Raw genomic sequence first — 18,007 nt, forward strand, 5'->3', positions numbered from 1 at the left:
GTGGACAGATTTTTCTGTATGCAAGGAATAATCATCACATTCATGTATCAGAAGGATTAGGCCCTTAAAATTATTAGGTTAAGTGGCCCATGAGAAGAGGAATTAAAAAAAATACAACCCAAAAGCTAAATATTCAGTACAGAACACCACAGATGCTGCTCAGATTTTCACATTGATAATCAGAGGTGTCCCTGATTATTTTCTTTTATAATTGTGCTCCAAATTGTGTTTTATGTCCTATCTTCTTCTGGAAACCACTTCAGCTGTGTTTGAGGGAGCAGGCTGCCCCCAAGGAGAGGCTGTTTTATTAAACCTTCACTAGACAAACACAAAACCTTTCAGATGTTTCAGACACCCTTCCCTGCTTAAAAACCAACCAAACAAACCCACTGTTGGCTGATGCTGCTCCAAGACTCCACAGACAACAATCAAATGCCAAAATTCATGAAATCACGTATCTCCAAAATACTGAGATAACAAAACAGTATAAAAACATCCCAAAGTGCATCTTTAGCAAACAGCATCCCCTCAGGTAGACTCATCTTTTACTGTACCAAGAAAAATCCAAGTGGAGAAAAGATTTAGAGCGAAAAATACATTAGCAAATACAGATAAATTTGTTTTTAATAAAGGAGTTAATTTTCTTTCAATCCTATATAAAACAATAGCAATTAAAAACTTCATTTTTGAAAGTAAAATATTTACATATGAACAAGTAACTGTGCAAAATTTACATGAAAAAAAAATGGAAAGACAGGATTTCCTAAAAGACAAAATAAAAGGGGTGTAACAGTTGTCAGGTGTTGATAAAAATACTGATCAGCATTCAGTTTACACGCAAGAGAGTTAAATTCTACCATGAGAGTTCACACAAAGAAAGCCAAAGTATTTACAGTCATAAAAGTACTATCAATAGACAATTTAATACAATAACCTCTGAAAATATAAAGAACCAATTAGTATATTTGTAATAAAAAAATAGGTACAAAGAAGGGACTTTGCTCTGGACATCTTTAAAGTAGGCCCACAGCTTGCATACAGTCTTTTAGCAAAATAATTATAGTTTACATAGCCATTTTTATGTTATGTGCCAAAAATTATGTACAATTACTGACAAAATACACCAACCATTTTTCAACACTTGATTCACACTGAGAAACAGTCTTTTGATGATTCCTCTCAACTTTTGATTTTATTTAATCTAAGCTTTCACTTTAGCTAAAAAACACAGTGCAAGTAAAATATATTTATGCTGAAAAGGTTTCTCTTTTTTTCCTTTTTTTCCTTTTTTAACTTTACAGCTTTACAAACTATAGCAAATAAAATGCATTTTTACAGATGCTGCTAAAACATTCAGAAGTAACCCTCCTTTTATGGGATTTCAGGGCCTCTAATAAGCAATAATGTGATTAAAATTGAGGTTATGTTTAAAATTAACTGTATATCCCTCTAGATTTTGAGCATTTGGGGGAAAGATAAATATTCTTAAAAAATCAGTTTGCTTTGCTAACTGACTGTTTAAAAAAAAAAAAAAGCTAAATGAAATGAGGTCATCTGCTGTAGACATATGCCTATGTAATGGATTTAGTTGAGTAAAACTGAACTAAAATGAACAATTAATGTGGAAACTGCTACAGGGCTGACAAAGGGTAGCTAGTTATTTGCTAAACGATTCCATCAGTCTTTATATATGGCTTGTTTGGCAAGAAGGCCACTCAATCAAGAGATGAGTTAAAATTTAATTGTCCTTTCATAGTATCCACAGGCCTTGTAAGTATCCTCACTGTTACAGAAATGTATTTCTCTTATACTGAAGAGTTTATTTATAAACAGGAATATAAAACTGTTCCATGTAAAGAGGTGGTTGTTTTTTAAACAATATCCCATTCGCTTGTTACAAAAAGGCGTAATTTGCAAATATATTAAAAAATGTCCTCAGGCGTCTCTCCGTCAAAAATACCTTGATCTTTTCCATTTTACTTAAGGAATGCTTTGTATAGCAATAGTGAATGGCTTGTCTCTCGCTCATTTTCTAAACAAAATATGAGGTCCCTGAGGTTCACCCGCGTTATCCTTTGTCGCGTAAACTGTCTGGTTGTTCCAACTCCAGAGCTGCCTGGGACTGCTGCACTCGAACCAGATCCCTGGAAAGCACAAGAAGAGGTCAGTCAGGCCATGCCTGAAAGCATTCCAAAATTTTTCAGAGAAAATATGTGACCTAAAAACTGGTCAGGAAGGTGTATGCTACCACATTAAAGATTTCCTTTTTAATTCTGGTTTATTAACAACAGTTGAACAATCAGAAGTTTTCAATACAGACAAAAAAGCCCCAAAGCACTGCCTGTATTTTTAGGAAGGTGCTGAGGACAGGCAATCCCAACAACCAAACAGAATGGACAGGATTCTTCACAGTTCCAGCACAGAGATGACAAGGGCAGCCGTGGAGCTGGACATCAGTCCTATTCCCAGGACTGTGAGGCCTTGAATCATGTCCTAGATCTCCCTGATCTCTATGGCAGGGTGCTCTCCTTCTGGTGACAACAGCTGTAACCAAGCTCAGGACTATATTTAGGAGCAGCTTTCCTAGACACAGTCACACATTCTCTAATGACCTCTGAATGCTTCTCCATCTCTCAGCATCACCCATCCCTCTGGTACACACTGAGAGTTTCCCGAAGTGGCAGGATAAACAAGCAGCGTATTATTCTATCCATCACTTGAAAAATACAAAGAAGAAGAAAGCAAAAGGCAGAAGGAAACAAATGAGCGGCACGGGAGGGCGGGGAAGGAGCGGGACGAGGCCGGGGAGCGGCTGCAGCAGCGCGCAGTGCCCGGCAGATGGCGCGCGCGGCCCGGAATCCAGGCTGCTCCCGGAATTTCCAGCCGGGAATCTTTCTTTGCTGACAGGTGATACACCCAAATAATGAATTCTTCTGGGAACGGGGTTGTGTTACTGCGGCTCAGCTACGCATTCATTTTTCCCTCCAATTTAATTTACTATAGTAATGCTATCTTTTCTTTTTTTAATGTAACTTTCATAGTTCACAACACCAAACACACTCCAGCAGTGAATGAGGACTTATCTGCCCCTGAGTTTGGAGAATTTTCAAAACTTTTTCTTAATAAAAACACCCCAGACTTGAAAAAAGCCCAGATATAGAGTGGTCCACGAGCCATGTGAATAAGCTGCTGAGGCCCCCACTAACAAGTGTGAAAATAATGTATTTAATCAATGAACATTACTGATGATCAAACCACTCTGAACCTGCACTGGAAATGATCACTCTGAGTTAGCAGAACTCTGTCCAGTGCAGGTCAATTTGCTTCACAACAGTGCTAACAGTAAAGTCAGATTTTTGATTCTCAAGCATTCTGTTGACCCAGCAAACACCAAATCACTAAAATCCTATAGTTAAGGCTGCTCAAAGGCTGGATTTTCAAGGGATATTTTAAGGCACTTGCACAATTTGGCCATCTGATTTTCACCAATTCAGTTGAAATTAGAAGATGCAGGAAAGTATTAAATGCTAACTAAATTTTGTCACATACATATGATCGCTAGACAACAGAAAGAATGGCTGGAAGAGGTTTTATTCTTGGTTGTTAAATATTCTTTAGTGAAAGCTCAAGCCTGAGCTTTACTATGCAGACCATAATACTTGAAATGCAAAGGTAAAACTTCAAGAGTCTTTAAAGACACAGAATTATGTATGGAATAAGGTAAAAAGCTTTCTGATAACTTTCTGTAAGATCACATGGACATAAAACTCTCAAACTGACAGCAACCTGTTTTGTTGAATTTGGAAACAAAACAGTGCAATTACTACTTAGGAGTGATTTTACATGTAATTAAGAGTCAGCATTTGTAGACATCAAAAGCTTCCATTTACAAATCTGTGTCTAAGTAACAACAAACCTTATTTTCCACACTTCTTGTAATATGCCTTAACCACAAACTGCATACAAATGGTGACAAGTGGAGCCCAATTTAAAAATGTCAAGTGACACAGCAGCAAAAGCACAGCTGTGAGTATCAGATCAAAGGCAGCTGCTTCTTAATTAAACAGACAAAAAGATTAGATTTCCAGGGAACCTGTAGTTAATTGGTTAACCAGTGATTAATCCAAGATAACTAAATTAGCCAGATTTAGATGAAACACAAACAAGTGTTCACAGGAGATGCAAAATACATCCCATAACCTAAGTGACATTAACAGACCATTAAGGTGGCACAGCTGAGCATGCAGGAGTAAGCAATGCCAACATTAACTCTGCATGAGGTACTTCAGCATATTCCTCTGAGACAACTTCATTTGTGTGCACATCTATCTTTGCAAAGTGCCCCATTCTGCAATTTTCATAATTTTAAACCACATCTATAAACCTTTAATAGAGTAATTTGTCAGCTTATATAAAAACAAGTCTTATTCTCAGTAGCAGGCATCTTAGTAAATTTCAAAACTTAAAATTACTTTAAAAGACGCTCAAGAGGCTTGATTTTTTATAAACAAAACTAACATTTACCAGTATTTAGATTTTTCTCTACCATTTTGTATCAAGCACATGTAAATCACTGCTTCCAGCAATTCAGTATAAACCAAGGTGAACTCTTTTGAGGCTTTTCTACAGTAAAAATGCTTTAGCACTGAAAATTCAGAATGCTCAAGGAGTAATAAACAGGATTATTAAACTATTACTATTCTGTCACTTGCTATCAGACACAAAACCCCAATGGGGAAAAATCCTCAAATTGTGAAGAGAGCTTTTGGTCCAATAAATGACAATTTTCAAGAATATTTCGCTCTTTTTAAACATTAGAGAAATCCCACACTGAACATCTCATGCAGAAAGCAATTTTCTACCATTTCTTGTTTATTAACTTGTTTAGAAATACAGCAGATAATCATGTACCAGAATGTAAATTAAATGGATCAGACACTGAGCATTCTGATACCTAGTCTGCAGAGAATTTTTTTAAAGGCAGATTCAACAGTAGAATATACAGAGGATGTGCAAGAACATCCTGATCAGAAGGAACTGGTCAAACTGATCTGCTGTGGACACTAAAAATAAGGCAAATCAAGTGCTGAAGAGAGAAATTAGGCAAGCCCCTGTAACTTGAAGCCCCGGCTGTCAAATTTAGCAGTGATTGAATTCTACCACCCCACCTACCTCAGCATTATTTTGCACTTCAAGTTAGATTGGTTAGAACCACAAAAATCTCCTTCCAAAACTGTGGAGGTCCAAAAAGCTGAGACTTGTTAGATCAGAGATGATTTTTCAAATAACCCTCCAGTTCCACTCAGATTCTATTCCCTATGCCACTACAGGTGCTAAAAATTGATCCTGGCCTTGCAGTGAGCAAACCTGCACACAAAACACGTCTGCTGCTCAGGGAGCTTCCACAAACTGGGGAAAAAGCTCTGGACAGAAAGGTTTGCACAGAGGCTGAGGCAGCAAAACCAAAGGTGATAATTGTACTGTACCTCTGTCCCTGATCCAGATCCTGGTGAATCTACTTTCCTTTTCTTCCTGGGACCGATGGCAGCTAACGCAGTCAGGTTGGCATCCCTCTGTCTCATTTGTGCTAGCTCTTGCTGCTGCATCTGTGTGTGCCAGAACAAGGATGGGTCATTGTTTCTCTTTCAACTCTCAAAATAAAAGCTTATGTTAAGTTCAGCACTCACCTCCTTGGCCTTCTGTTTCAACCTAAGCTGTTCTGGATCTTCTTGTCGAGACCGAGACTGTTGATAAACAATGAGCAGGAGTTGGAGGAAGAGAAAGAAAAATTAATTCAGTTACAAAAGCAGTTAAAGATTATATATGAAAGCTTTTCTTAAATTTCAGGAAGTGAGGAGTATCTATCACTCCCACAGAGGGCAATGGTGGTAAACAACCTTCAGAAATTAAAAGTTTTCCTTTTCTTAATGTATCTGTTTTTGAAAAAGGCATCCCATTTTTCTGCCTCGTTAAAGATAGCAAAGGAGTAGCCAGGCAATTATGCCTTAAATGCAACCATAACAAGACACAAATTACACACATCTGTGAACCGAATTACACACTCTGCATATGAACAAAGGAATCAGACCTGTACTTTTTGGAACAATTCCTCCCCTTGGTGGGTAATCAAGCACTTACTCAGAGCAGATCTTTCTGCTACACCTACACACACAGGTCAGGCTGCAGGCTGAACAAAGTGCACCTGAGTGACCCAAGACCATTTACAGCAGCAACTGCCCATTTCACTGGGCACTTGCAATTCCTTTTAGAATAGTGAAATAATTTAAATTAGAAAAGCCCTTTAAGAACATCAAGTCCAACTACTTCACTGCCAAACCCATCACTAAACCATGCCCCCAAGTGCCACATCTACACAATACTCCCAAGGATGTTGACTCAACCACTGCCCAGGGCAGCCTGTTCCAGGGCTTGACAACCCTTTCAGTGATGAAATTGTTCTCAATATTCAATCTAAACTTCCCCAACACAACTTGAGGCCATTTCTTCTCATCCTATCAAACCCTGAGTGTTGTTAATCCCTTACATTCTTTAGGCCAACAACAAAATAAATTTGGATTTTGACACTGCCAACTCATGCTGGGTCACAAAACTAACAGAAAACATGAGTTGTTTCGTGAATTATATCTAGGGTGCTCTTATCCAATCATATTCGTTCTATATTCACTGACTAAAACCACAGTTTAATATTTACATTCATGTTTACATGAACTGCTTCCTATTTATTGTATTTCTCCAATTTGTAAAAATCTTTCTGAATTCTATTTCTAGTCCCCAAAATACCTGTAACCTCTCTGTTACATTTAAGAGTACCACCAAACTATAAAATTGATCTTTCTTTGCCAATGCAAAATACAAAAACTAAATTTCAAGACTCCTTTAAATTTGGGAACATGCAATGAGAGTGGTAAAGAAGCTGTAGCCCATGCTTTACAATGAAAAGCAAAACTGAGCTCTAGTTAAGAACACATTCATCAAGTTCCCCATCATTGCAAGTGTTTCAGAATGAAGAGAAACTCTTCAGTTTTGATGTCAAAAATGACACTTTGCCAACATGTGTGAAAGCCAAGCACTTGCCTTTGCTGCGCGCATTAAAATTTCCCTTTCTTGTTCATCTTTACGCTGCTTCTCTATTTGATCAAGTTGTTCAAAGAACTTGAGCTGTGCCCGGACGTCACTTGCTTGTTCATATCTTTCATCATCCTGAAAATACAGCAAATATGTTTCTCATTACTCCCTTAAAAACAAAGCTGTTAACTTGTACTGTACTGGGGAAGAACATACACATTCAAAGCTCCAATGTTCACTTTGTCCTTTTCAGACAAATAGCAGGAGTTTATTTACACCAGTCAAACCAGCTAGAACTCTTAAAAGCATTTTGTTCTATTCCATGAATCATCAGATTTTGACTTCTAAACTAATATCATCACAGCTTTAACCTCTCAAACATATTTCACAGAGCTGTGTGGTTTTTTTTTAAACGCTGCTCAGGCATTTGCATCTATTAGGAACACACATCTGTCAGATAGCAGTCTCCTGGGAATTCAAAGCAGTGCTTTTATCTGTCTGACTCTACAATCACTCACACACTAAACATTTGACATAATAAATAAAGGGGAGGGCTCAGCTTCTCTGCATTTGTTTTAAAACCATTTTGTATATGCAAGCTGAAAAGTTCCAGTCACCCATGTGTATTAATGTCTTAATGGAAGGTGAATCAGTCAAAGAGAATAAACAACCTGATTTCACAGAACAAAGAATACCTGAACTCCTGCATTACAGTCAACAGCCTGCTGAATTTGTGTAATTTTGCCATTTGATTTGAGCAATTAAATACAGTTACCTTGTAGGAAATATTCCTTTGTTGAGCAGTCTCTGATAGTTTTTCCACGAGGTTTTGTAGTCTTTGTTGTGTAGCATGTGATACGTAGCTAACTACATCAGGATGGATTTCTGTTATTCCATGTTTTTTACCTACAATCAGAACACAAGTGGGTTGCAAAAAATCATTTGACAATACAATTAAATATGAGTATAATCTCAGTCATAGAAATTTCAATCCCTTTTTCTAAATATGATTTGCAGTTTTTTCTCAGACAAGGATTAAACAGGAAATTACACACATATTAAAATTCATATTAGTTTAACAAAATTGACAATCTATTAACAAATGCTGCATACTACAGCGTAACAAAGAATTCAAGATTGCTTTTTGTTCCACCATCAATTCTAAATTACTAAGTAAAGCAGATGTAAGTGCTTCTGGACTTATTTCATTGTTTGTGTCATGCTTGCTACACCTTATTAGTACAATCAGACTTTCAGCCAGACTGTTGAATTGCCATCACTTTAGAAGGCAAATGTATGTTTGTTATTCCTTAACATTCTACTTTTCATAAGACAAATGATTTCCCACAAGCATCTGAATATACCAGAAAATACCAGAAGGCAATGACTCCAGCAACTTTTAATTATTCAAACCAATTTCTATGCAAAATGCCTTCAATTAAACCTAAGAGTAATGAAATTTGTTTTTATTAATGTTCAAGATAAAAGAACATACCTATTTCTAATATCCTTCTTTGTAAAGGTGCTGGGAAAAGGAAGGTTTCATCTTTACAGGACCTTGTTAACGTGCCTACGAGCTCAGAGTTTGTTGCCAATATCCGAGCACTTTCTTCTGACAGGTTGACTCCAGCCATTGATGCAACATCATTAATGTCATCATCATCCCTTAAAGGAAGGAAAATTTATTATAATCATAACATTTAGTGCTTATCTGCACACAGTGCTATATGATACCACAGCTGCATATAATGAATTCCACCATAAACCTGAATACTTAATTTTACATTTTATTTGCTTTTTTATCAAAGTTTTATTTGCTTTGATAAAATAAAACTCATTTGTTTGTAAATGAGAAATTACTGCTTTGACTTCAAAGAGCACTAATTTTGTACTTCCTGTTTTTTCCAAGATCCTTTCTTATGTAATGTTTCAACATCTTGAGAAACAAGAGACCAGACGAATCACTACTACAACACAGTAATAATCTGCCCTCACCACAAGGACAGGCTGTACATCTGAGTAACTCAAGCAGAGCTGGGAGAAGGGAAGGAATGAATTCCACTTGCTTGTCTGGGCAGGAATTGTTTATGAGGTTTAGTGCCAGCTAAATGCTAAAACCAGTCTGGCACGAGTATGTCCAGCGTTGTTTGTTGAAGTCTTTAATGAAGAAGCAAACCCGTCCCCAGAAAATCCACCTCTAGGTTATTGTGAGTTTCCCCAGATGGGTTCAGCAGGAAGGTCTGAGTTCAGCTGCCCAAGCAGCACATGCACAAACATACAGTTCCTCACCTAAAAGAGCCTCCCCCAGGTTCTTTCAGTTTATTCTTCTGAGCAGCAGCTACTTGTGTCGAAACAGTGGCAATAGCTTTGTTTCCAGGCAATACTGCTGGTTTTACCACAGGTACTGCAAGAAGACAGACAGGGTTTGTACTCCATCAATAAGAGTTCACACATGCAAGCCAGCCACAGATAGTTGTGGCAATAGGTCTGGTACAAAGAGTTGACCTCAATAGCTCCTGTCAGCATTTCACCCAGGTGAAAACAGGACCCTTCACATGCAATTCCAGCAGCCAAACCATTTCTCTGTCAATGCTGCCCTGATAGATTTGTACCCCCAGCCACTACGGAATTACACACTGGAAGATTTTAGCAGTAGTACAAACAGGACACTTATGAACTGACATTCACAGAACCACAGACTGGTTTGGGTTGGAAGGGACCTTGAAGATCATCTCATTCCAACCCCTTTGACACCTTTCACTAGACCAGGCTGCTCCAAGCCCCATCCAGCCTGGCCTTGAACACTTCCAGGAATGGGGGTATCAACAACTTCTCTGGGCAAGCAATCCCTAAACCACACTTCAGGTAATGCTATGAAATATGGCATATCACAAGAATCTTGACCTCTTACCTGTCTGAAGTTGATTCAGTTGGATTTGAGGAGTAGTGAGCATAATACGACTGTGTGGTTGCCGCAATGCCACCATGGGTGTCTGTGTCAACGTTACTTGTGGAGGCCTTATCAATGCCCCTGCTTTTTGAGACTGTTGGATAACCTGCAAACAATAAGGAGAAAAAAAAAAAAAAAAAGAACTGTAAATAATCTGAGAGTCAGCTGGGAAGAACAAACCCTAAGCGCACTTTAACCATGACGCAATTTAAGTTCTACTTTTTTTCTCAGATCTTTGAGCGAAACCACCAATTTAAGAAGTACTATCAAAAAAAAACCCCCCTGTGCAATAACAAACGCTGCACTTCAGCTCACATACCAGTGGCGTGGACTGCCCTTGTTTACTGACACCAACTTGTGTGGGCTGGGTGAGGCTGATGACGGGTTGCTGGAGGGTACTGGTGACAGTGGCAGTGGCCTTGCCCGCCGTGCGCTGCACCGAGGAGCTCAGCAGCACGGCCGCCGCCGATGGGATCGTGGCTATCGTTGCCTGCGTCGTCGGCTGCTGCTGCTGGCTCTGCTGAATGAAAGCTGCAGAGTCTGGTGTTAACTGTCTCAAGGCAGGTAAACTCCTCTGAAAAGGGGGAAGGAGAGAGTTTTGTTGAGTTGTTTAATCCTGGCTCACACGGTATTAATTGTAAAGAAGCGACATGTTCCGTTTCAGTTGATTGGATCGGTCTGTGTGCATCTGAGGACAGGTGAGCACACAGAAATACCAACCTGCTCTTATTTAATAAGCAGGACAGAGGGACCATACCTTTTGGATATCATGGGCATCTAGGCTATGCAGCCCACCTGGAACCCCTGGTATGTATTTAACAACCCAAGCCCACGCTGCCTTCCTTGACTGTCGTCCTATGGGTTAAAAGTCGCACTGGAGCAGCAGAGATAATTTCAGAATAGTTCAACAGAGACCACAGTGTTTTAGTGGCTTCTTAAATTAGTTGTTTTCTTATGGCAACAATTTTTGTCCTCAGAAACAGCTCAAGGTTGAAAAAGCATTTAAGAACCCAGAAATGTCAACACACACCTACAACTATATCCCTTAATCATACATTAGTCAAGCAGTTACATTCTTACTATTCAATGCTGTTGTATTTTCACTGATTTCACTACTGGTAAATGCTTTGCAATAAATACTATTTTGAGATTTGTCCAACTACTATAAAATTCATGTCAAATGTGATTTATCATTGTGAAGTGACACATCTGCTTATCCAAGCCAGTTTACAGCACAGGTAAAACTTGCCCAGAAGGTACAGTTTTCTACATCACTGAATCCCTTTGCTTTCTAAGACTAAAAAGAGAGCAATAAATCGATACACAGGTTTGTGGCTTAAGTCATAGAAAGAAAACTTTTCTGATTTCTCAAAAGAGTTACAATGTGTCACCATGGTAGAAGTTACATTACTGACTGTGGCAATGAATCACAGTAACAAACTCCAGGAACTAAGACACAAAAAGTATTTTTTAAGGGAGCAAAAGCCTAACCAGGCACCATTAAAAACTTCCTTTAACATCATTTCGGAATTCCACCTATAATGGCAAAGGATGTGCTTGTGTTCATTGCTGCTGCTATGTAAGCACAGAGATAAAGAAAGAATAGTGAAGATAAGTTACCTTCAGGAAAGGCACAAGGTAAGGTTGAGGTGAAGAATTAAGTTCTCTGTACAGCCTACTGGTAAAGTCTTCTGGTTCAATTTTACCATCCTTCAAAACAGAAAATCCAAATGAACAAACTTGTCAAAATCCATTTTTACGGATATCCAACACCAAAAAAAAAAAAAATTTACAATTTAGGAACATACTGAAAAGAAATGGTTTTATCATCCCTCACTATTTTTAGTTACCAATGGCTTTACGGTAGTAACCAACTTTACTACAAATTTCAAGTGATAAGACCTAAAAGACCTCTGGTTACTGCATGATAGAATACACAGCTTGACCAAAACTTAAAGGTTTCTAACAAGTAGGCTAAGCAATACTAGTATTGTCTACAAATATTAAACATGTCAAGCTTTTATATTAGTATCAGGCAACATTAATTACCTTTTTGTTTTTGTAAAAACTTGTGATTTCCTACAGTCAGCTATTGCACCAGCTGTAGTGTTTTCCCTCAAGTACATATTGTATCTTTTTATTAACTGTTTTATCAAAATGTAGAATTTAAAGAGCCACTACTTGCATTACTCACACTCCAAATGAACTCATGTTCTCATGCATGAAAATAAGCAGCAATGTCTCAGTTATAAACTTAATGGAAAACTTATCCATCTATTTTAATTCAGAAGAGGCAAAGTTAATTTGATTTAGCTCAGATTTTATAAACTCCATCCTCTGAAGAAAAAAAAAACAAACCAAACACAAAAAACCAATTTGAGTCTGAATTTGCCCAGATGCTGTATTTTACAATTTTTGATTAACTTTTCTTACCAGAAGATTCTGTACTAATTCCTTCACGTTAGCTGCAGTCTCTGAGGACTGTTTTCCAGATGATGCCAGTTTTATTAATGTGGACAGAAAGTTTTTGCATTTCTTCACATTTTCCATAGTTTCCTTAGAAGGAAGGGTAAAAGGAAAACAGTCAGAGAAAGGAAGACAAACTCCTCTTAACACATGATCTGACCATATATTCAGTAGAATAAAGTCTTTTAGTTTGTTAGTGCAGAGTAATATACATAAGTGTCCCTCAGCACTTAAAACATAAACAGACTGAAATCATTATTTTTCTTCATATACTTGAATGTATTGTATGCTTTCATTATCAAAATTTAAGGAATTGTGATTCTTCACAAAATCAGGAAACACCAGGTATTTTAAGAATGGCACATTGTATATGGGAAAATATGTGTTTCAGCGAGACAAAAAATAGTAAAGCTGTTGTTTCACAGTGCAAAGTACATGAATTCTCCCTGTTTTGCAATCCTGGAAACATGCAGCTTGAATCAATCAGTGCCAACTGCTTATCCCTTCTGATTCTCCTCTACAGGGCTGAACAATTCACTGTTCCACAATATACATCTATTTTTTAATGAGTACTTTAATACTGTTAACAGAAACAAGACCACTTTGACACCTATCAAAATTCAAGTGACCTGTACCCACACCTTGTAAATTATATGGTTCTATTAAAGTTCACCTTTCCAAGGTCAGCAGCTCACAGAATCACTGCATCTTTACTAATCTCCACTCCCATCTCTGTTTACATGTGTGTGTATATATGCACATCATGCATGTGTGAGTGGACAGAAAGAGATGTTACATTTCTCAGGATCTTACTGTGGCAGCAGTGGAGGTGGCCGTTGTCCCTTGCACTGTTCTCTGAGGAGTTCCAGTTTGTACAGCTGTCGCTGTCCCCAACGTGGTTGTTTGTGCAGTACCACCCAGAACAATCTGAGGCTGCAGAGAATACAAACACAAGGTTATTTTCCTCGGAACGCACCAAGAGCCTGTTTTCCTGAGCCATCAAACAGAGAATGAGCCACAGGGCAGCAGAACACCTTTCGGAGCTGCTATAAATAAGTAGCTCATGTGCGGTCTGGTGCAGTGGAAGGAAACGGCCACCAGATGGCACTAAAAACATTCGGAACGGGAATTCCGAAAGTTGATCAAAAATTGCGCGATTTTTGGGCACTCAATAGAGTATCATAAACACAAACTCAGCCAGTGGCGTTTCAAAACTCAGCTAAAACAAGTGCTGAATTCCTGTGAATTCAATTTATCTTTCTGCCTGTTTGATTAAATGCCACTTCCAAAGGGAGGAATTTCCAGAAAGGCACAACTGACACAAAAGCTTGGGTCTTATGGAGGTCTTTGTGATGAACAATGGGACAAAACATTTTTCTAGTTTTGTAGACAAATTGGTAGTTCGAAGTAGAAATATCAGCTCTAAAGAATCACCACTGCAAGCAAGATCTTCTCACATACACAGCTCATTCATGGGCTTACAACAGTCTAATTATTAACAACAGCCCTGTCTGAGAGACAAATTCCTACCAAGCTTCAACTGACACTCAGAATGTTCACAAACCATTTGTAAACTTGTTCTTTATATAAAGATGGACAAGAAAGGAGGCTCCCCTGCTGCCAAAGCTAACTTTATTGGTATTTTGGGAGAAACTAAGGGAGACAAGGATTTCATTTGTCTCATTTTTTTTGAAATCAGGATAGATGAAGTCCATGGTGTGCTCATTACAGCACAAAATATGCAGATGGAATGATGGTAGGTTTTTTTTGTCCTGTATAACAGCAGTGCAAATTAAGGAGACTCAGTTAGGTAAATTAACTCTTAGATCTAGAAAGATCACTGGCATAGGGAAAGGCTCTCTGAGGGGAAAAAGGTTAACTGGATGCATAGCAAAACCTGCATGTTTTAAATTAAAACTCTCTAATCCTGTCTACTCAAAGGATGAAGAAAGCACAATGAGACAGATTAGGCGACAGCAATCATATTGTATCACTGCTGCCTGGACGCCATGTGGACAATTTCACACTCTTGCACTGTTTTTTAAACTCTCAACATCTCAAAAAATTTTTCCAAGCAAGCCAAAAATGAATAGAGGCCAGCCCAGACTGACATCAGTCTCTCTGTGAGCTATCAGTCTCCAGAAGGACACAGGCCAAAGCAGAGACTCAAGTAAAAAGGAGAAGGCTGCGGGAAGAGAAGGCTGCCAGTGCAGTCATCTTTGCAATTGTAAATTTTGCTGCAGAATTCAGAGGACTGCAGATCCATCACAGGAATCACACCACAGCCCCAAATCCAAAGGGAATTCTTGTCACTTCCCTTAAGCAGAAAGCATAAAGGCATTTAAGTCAGCTCTGTGATTGTACAAACTACAAACACAATACCTTTAAACAGAGATATGTATAGGTGTAATATGAAATAATAACAATATCCATACAAAAAATTATACCTGTACACCCAAAATACACACTGAGACCTGCAGAAGTTCTAGAAAGGCTAATCCAGAAGGCATTCCTTTCCTTGCACTAAGCAGTTGCATTTCCTGTGTGCCTAGCAGGCTCATGCACACATTACTTCCCTACACACTCACCTGCACAACCGGGGGACGCTGTAGCGTTGTCGTGGGTTGCACCGTGGTTTGAGCCTGAGACACTTGCTTGATGATAGTAGTTGGTGTCACCTGCCGTGCAATAATGGGCGTTCCTGGGGCCTGGGGAAGAGGAAAAAAATCACAAACACATCAGTGCCTACAGTTAAATACCACCTGCTATACCTAGCGTTCTGATTCTGCATTATTACAAATATCAAAGAATGCATCTGAACCACTAAAACACTCCGACAAGGATTTTGATTCTTGAACTTAATGCAACTGTCAAAATCTCGGTGTACATATATCCATATCAAATTTTTTCTTTTAGTCTTGTATTTATTCTGGGGAGAAGAGTTGTACACATTAACCATATATGGTCTTCTTTATATCAAAGTTTTCAACTTAATGAGATTCAGATATGTAAAAATATTTTCAATGAGTAACAGCCAAGCTGTAACAGAATTAGGAACAAAATGCAATGCCTATGCCTTGTGGAAAGGAGATTTAATTAGATATTTGGAAGAAATTCTTGGCTCTGAGGGTGATGAGGCCCCAGCACAGGTTGCCCAGAGAGGTGTGGACTCCCCATTCCTGGAAGTGTTTTCAAGCCACGTTGGGATGGGGCTTGAAGCAACCTGGTCTAGTGGAAGGTGTCCCTGCCCAGGTCAGGAACTGGATGAGCTTTAAGACCCCTTCCAACACCTTTCCAACACAAACAATTCTGAGATCCTATGAATCTAAAAACGTCTGCATATCCCAGTTAGATCTATAGTTTCCTCAAATCACTAGTATCACACCTTACTTTCCAGTGTATTCTTGGCAGGGAACAAACCAGCTTTTAGCAGCACAAGTTGTTGGACTGACCTGCACTGTGGATATCTGCACGGGGGGTGCACTGGTAGGTGTAGCAGGACGAGGAGTCAGAGTGTTCTGAGGCTGAGACTGGGCGTGTGCCTGTGCCTGCATCTGTGCCAGGGCTTGCTGGGGGATCATCAGCAGCTGCCCGTTCTCACTGCGCACCAGCACCATGCCTGCAAAACACAGAGTGGTCAAGGAACACACATCCTTTGCAAATATCAAAGAACATATTTTTCTGTTTGGTTTTTTTTTTGTTTTTTTTTTTTTTTTTAGTCCGAGTTGGGTACATATGGAATTAATGTATTGCTGAAGGACTAGGCAGCTAACAGAAGAGGTTTAGAATAAAAGCAAAATACACGGCTGCATTATGGAATTTTGTCTAGAATAGCTCTTAATTTCAGAAATACTCTATCTAAATGCTCGGTATGGTGTGCATGAGAACACAGAGAGTTGTATCTGCCCCAACCACAAACATTCCATGTGACTGGAAGTTAAAATGAGTAATCCTGTAAAAATCCTACCTGCTCTTTACTAAGAAATTTGTTTTATGAGACACTACAAATAGAAGAAAATCCTGCCACTAGGCAAGATTCCTGTTAGTTTGTCCTTAAGAGGGGAAGAAAAACAATCAAACCTAGGCTTCACCATCAACAGCAACACAATTGTCTAAGTTCTAAATTAATTTCCCATAACCAATTTAGTAATGAAAGTGGCTATAAAATCATAATCTCTCTCATGTGCATCAGCAACAGACTGCACTGTGCCATGTTACACCCCAAATGAAAAATAAAACAGAGAGGGAAATGAGGAAGTCATTCCCTGCTCAGTCACTCAGATCAATACACTTAACCCCACTGGGTAGCTGTAGGGAACCAGATTTTAACAGGCAGATTTTCAGATGTGATTCTCTCTTCCTTGAAGGCACAAACAGGATCTGGACAACATGAACTGTCTGCCAAGAGTTCTTTCATTCAGCATGCCTCACTCAGTCCCTGAGAGCCTCAGGACCTCATCAGTACTGAAAAAGCCACCTAAGGAAACAAACTGGACACCCAGAATTAGCCGGCTTTTCTGAGCAGCTACAGGAAGAATCTTTGCCATGAAAATCAAGAGGCACTAGTGAAATCAGAAAGTTTTCCTTAAGTGTTGTTCAGTGAATCAAAAGCCCATACACGCTCCCAACAGTATCTGGAGATGTGGTCTATTGCATCTCAGAGCATGACTACTTCAAAAGAATCAAGCTTTTATTTGCTTTTCTATTCTGGTCAAGTGCTGAAATGTTTACAGACAACACCTTAAACAGTTTTCTTACACAGTTTTACAAGTAAACTGCAAAAATTCGTATACCGATTTCTACAAAAATGAGTTCAAAAGAAAAGCCTTAGTTGACTCGCCCCTAATTTTTTTTCCCTACATTTTCTACATTAACTCTCTTTTAATGAAGCAGAGTCACACAGAGATGGTAAACTAGTTTACATCCAAAATGTGACCTTCCATCACAACTTACTTAGAAGTGTTAAGGTGGGACCTACAAAGTGCTATGGACAAGTGTTATACCTAGAAACAAATATCCTCAAAGTGTTTTTCTGTAGGAAAGGGAAAAACTTATTATCTTGCAGACTGTACAAGTAAATACTCTTTGTTTAGCTGTCAGGTCCAAGAAACTATTTTCCATGCCATTCCAAAAAGTAAGGTCTCTTCTCCTGTAACATGTAGGGAGAAGTATTTCCTTTAAAAGAAGCAAAGGCACACACCCCCACCACCTCCATCACATCTTAGGAGAACTTAAAGACCTTAACAGTGAACACAGAGCTCGATCCTGTGGGCTGCCCACTGGAATCATCCCTACTTTCTCACCTTCAGCCTAACTCTGAGGGGAGGGGGCTACTGACAAAAAACAGAGAAACTGAACACTTTAAAGACTAGAGAATGACCTGCTACTACATCAACCTCATTCCTGCACCAACAGAACCTAGTATCCTCTTCAATGTGCAAACATAAAGTCTTGGGAAATGGATTCACATTGCCCATTTTTGTCATCCCTCATAAGAATCAGTTG

At 38.8% G+C, this 18,007-nt stretch overlaps 1 protein-coding gene across 1 annotated transcript in view; it reads right to left on the reverse strand.

The window, feature by feature from the left end:
- Positions 1 to 904: 904 nt before the first annotated feature.
- TAF4 (TATA-box binding protein associated factor 4) overlaps positions 905 to 18,007 on the reverse strand; it is a 35,696-nt gene continuing 18,593 nt past the window's right edge. The window contains exons 3-16 of the mRNA XM_066198911.1: positions 15,955 to 16,121; positions 15,091 to 15,210; positions 13,316 to 13,435; positions 12,470 to 12,592; positions 11,657 to 11,746; positions 10,356 to 10,610; positions 9,998 to 10,142; positions 9,376 to 9,490; positions 8,582 to 8,751; positions 7,862 to 7,992; positions 7,096 to 7,221; positions 5,688 to 5,744; positions 5,487 to 5,606; positions 905 to 2,144 (exon numbers count right to left, since the gene is read on the reverse strand). Of these exons, the coding sequence (XP_066055008.1) occupies positions 1,977 to 2,144; positions 5,487 to 5,606; positions 5,688 to 5,744; positions 7,096 to 7,221; positions 7,862 to 7,992; positions 8,582 to 8,751; positions 9,376 to 9,490; positions 9,998 to 10,142; positions 10,356 to 10,610; positions 11,657 to 11,746; positions 12,470 to 12,592; positions 13,316 to 13,435; positions 15,091 to 15,210; positions 15,955 to 16,121 (1,907 nt within the window). The 3' untranslated portion in view covers positions 905 to 1,976. The remainder of the gene's footprint in view (positions 2,145 to 5,486; positions 5,607 to 5,687; positions 5,745 to 7,095; positions 7,222 to 7,861; positions 7,993 to 8,581; positions 8,752 to 9,375; positions 9,491 to 9,997; positions 10,143 to 10,355; positions 10,611 to 11,656; positions 11,747 to 12,469; positions 12,593 to 13,315; positions 13,436 to 15,090; positions 15,211 to 15,954; positions 16,122 to 18,007) is intronic.

Source organism: Chamaea fasciata, unplaced genomic scaffold, assembly GCF_029207755.1.
Source record: "Chamaea fasciata isolate MVZ Bird 193981 ecotype frontalis unplaced genomic scaffold, bChaFas1.0.hap1 SCAF_17, whole genome shotgun sequence".
NCBI classification, from domain to species: domain Eukaryota; kingdom Metazoa; phylum Chordata; class Aves; order Passeriformes; family Sylviidae; genus Chamaea; species Chamaea fasciata.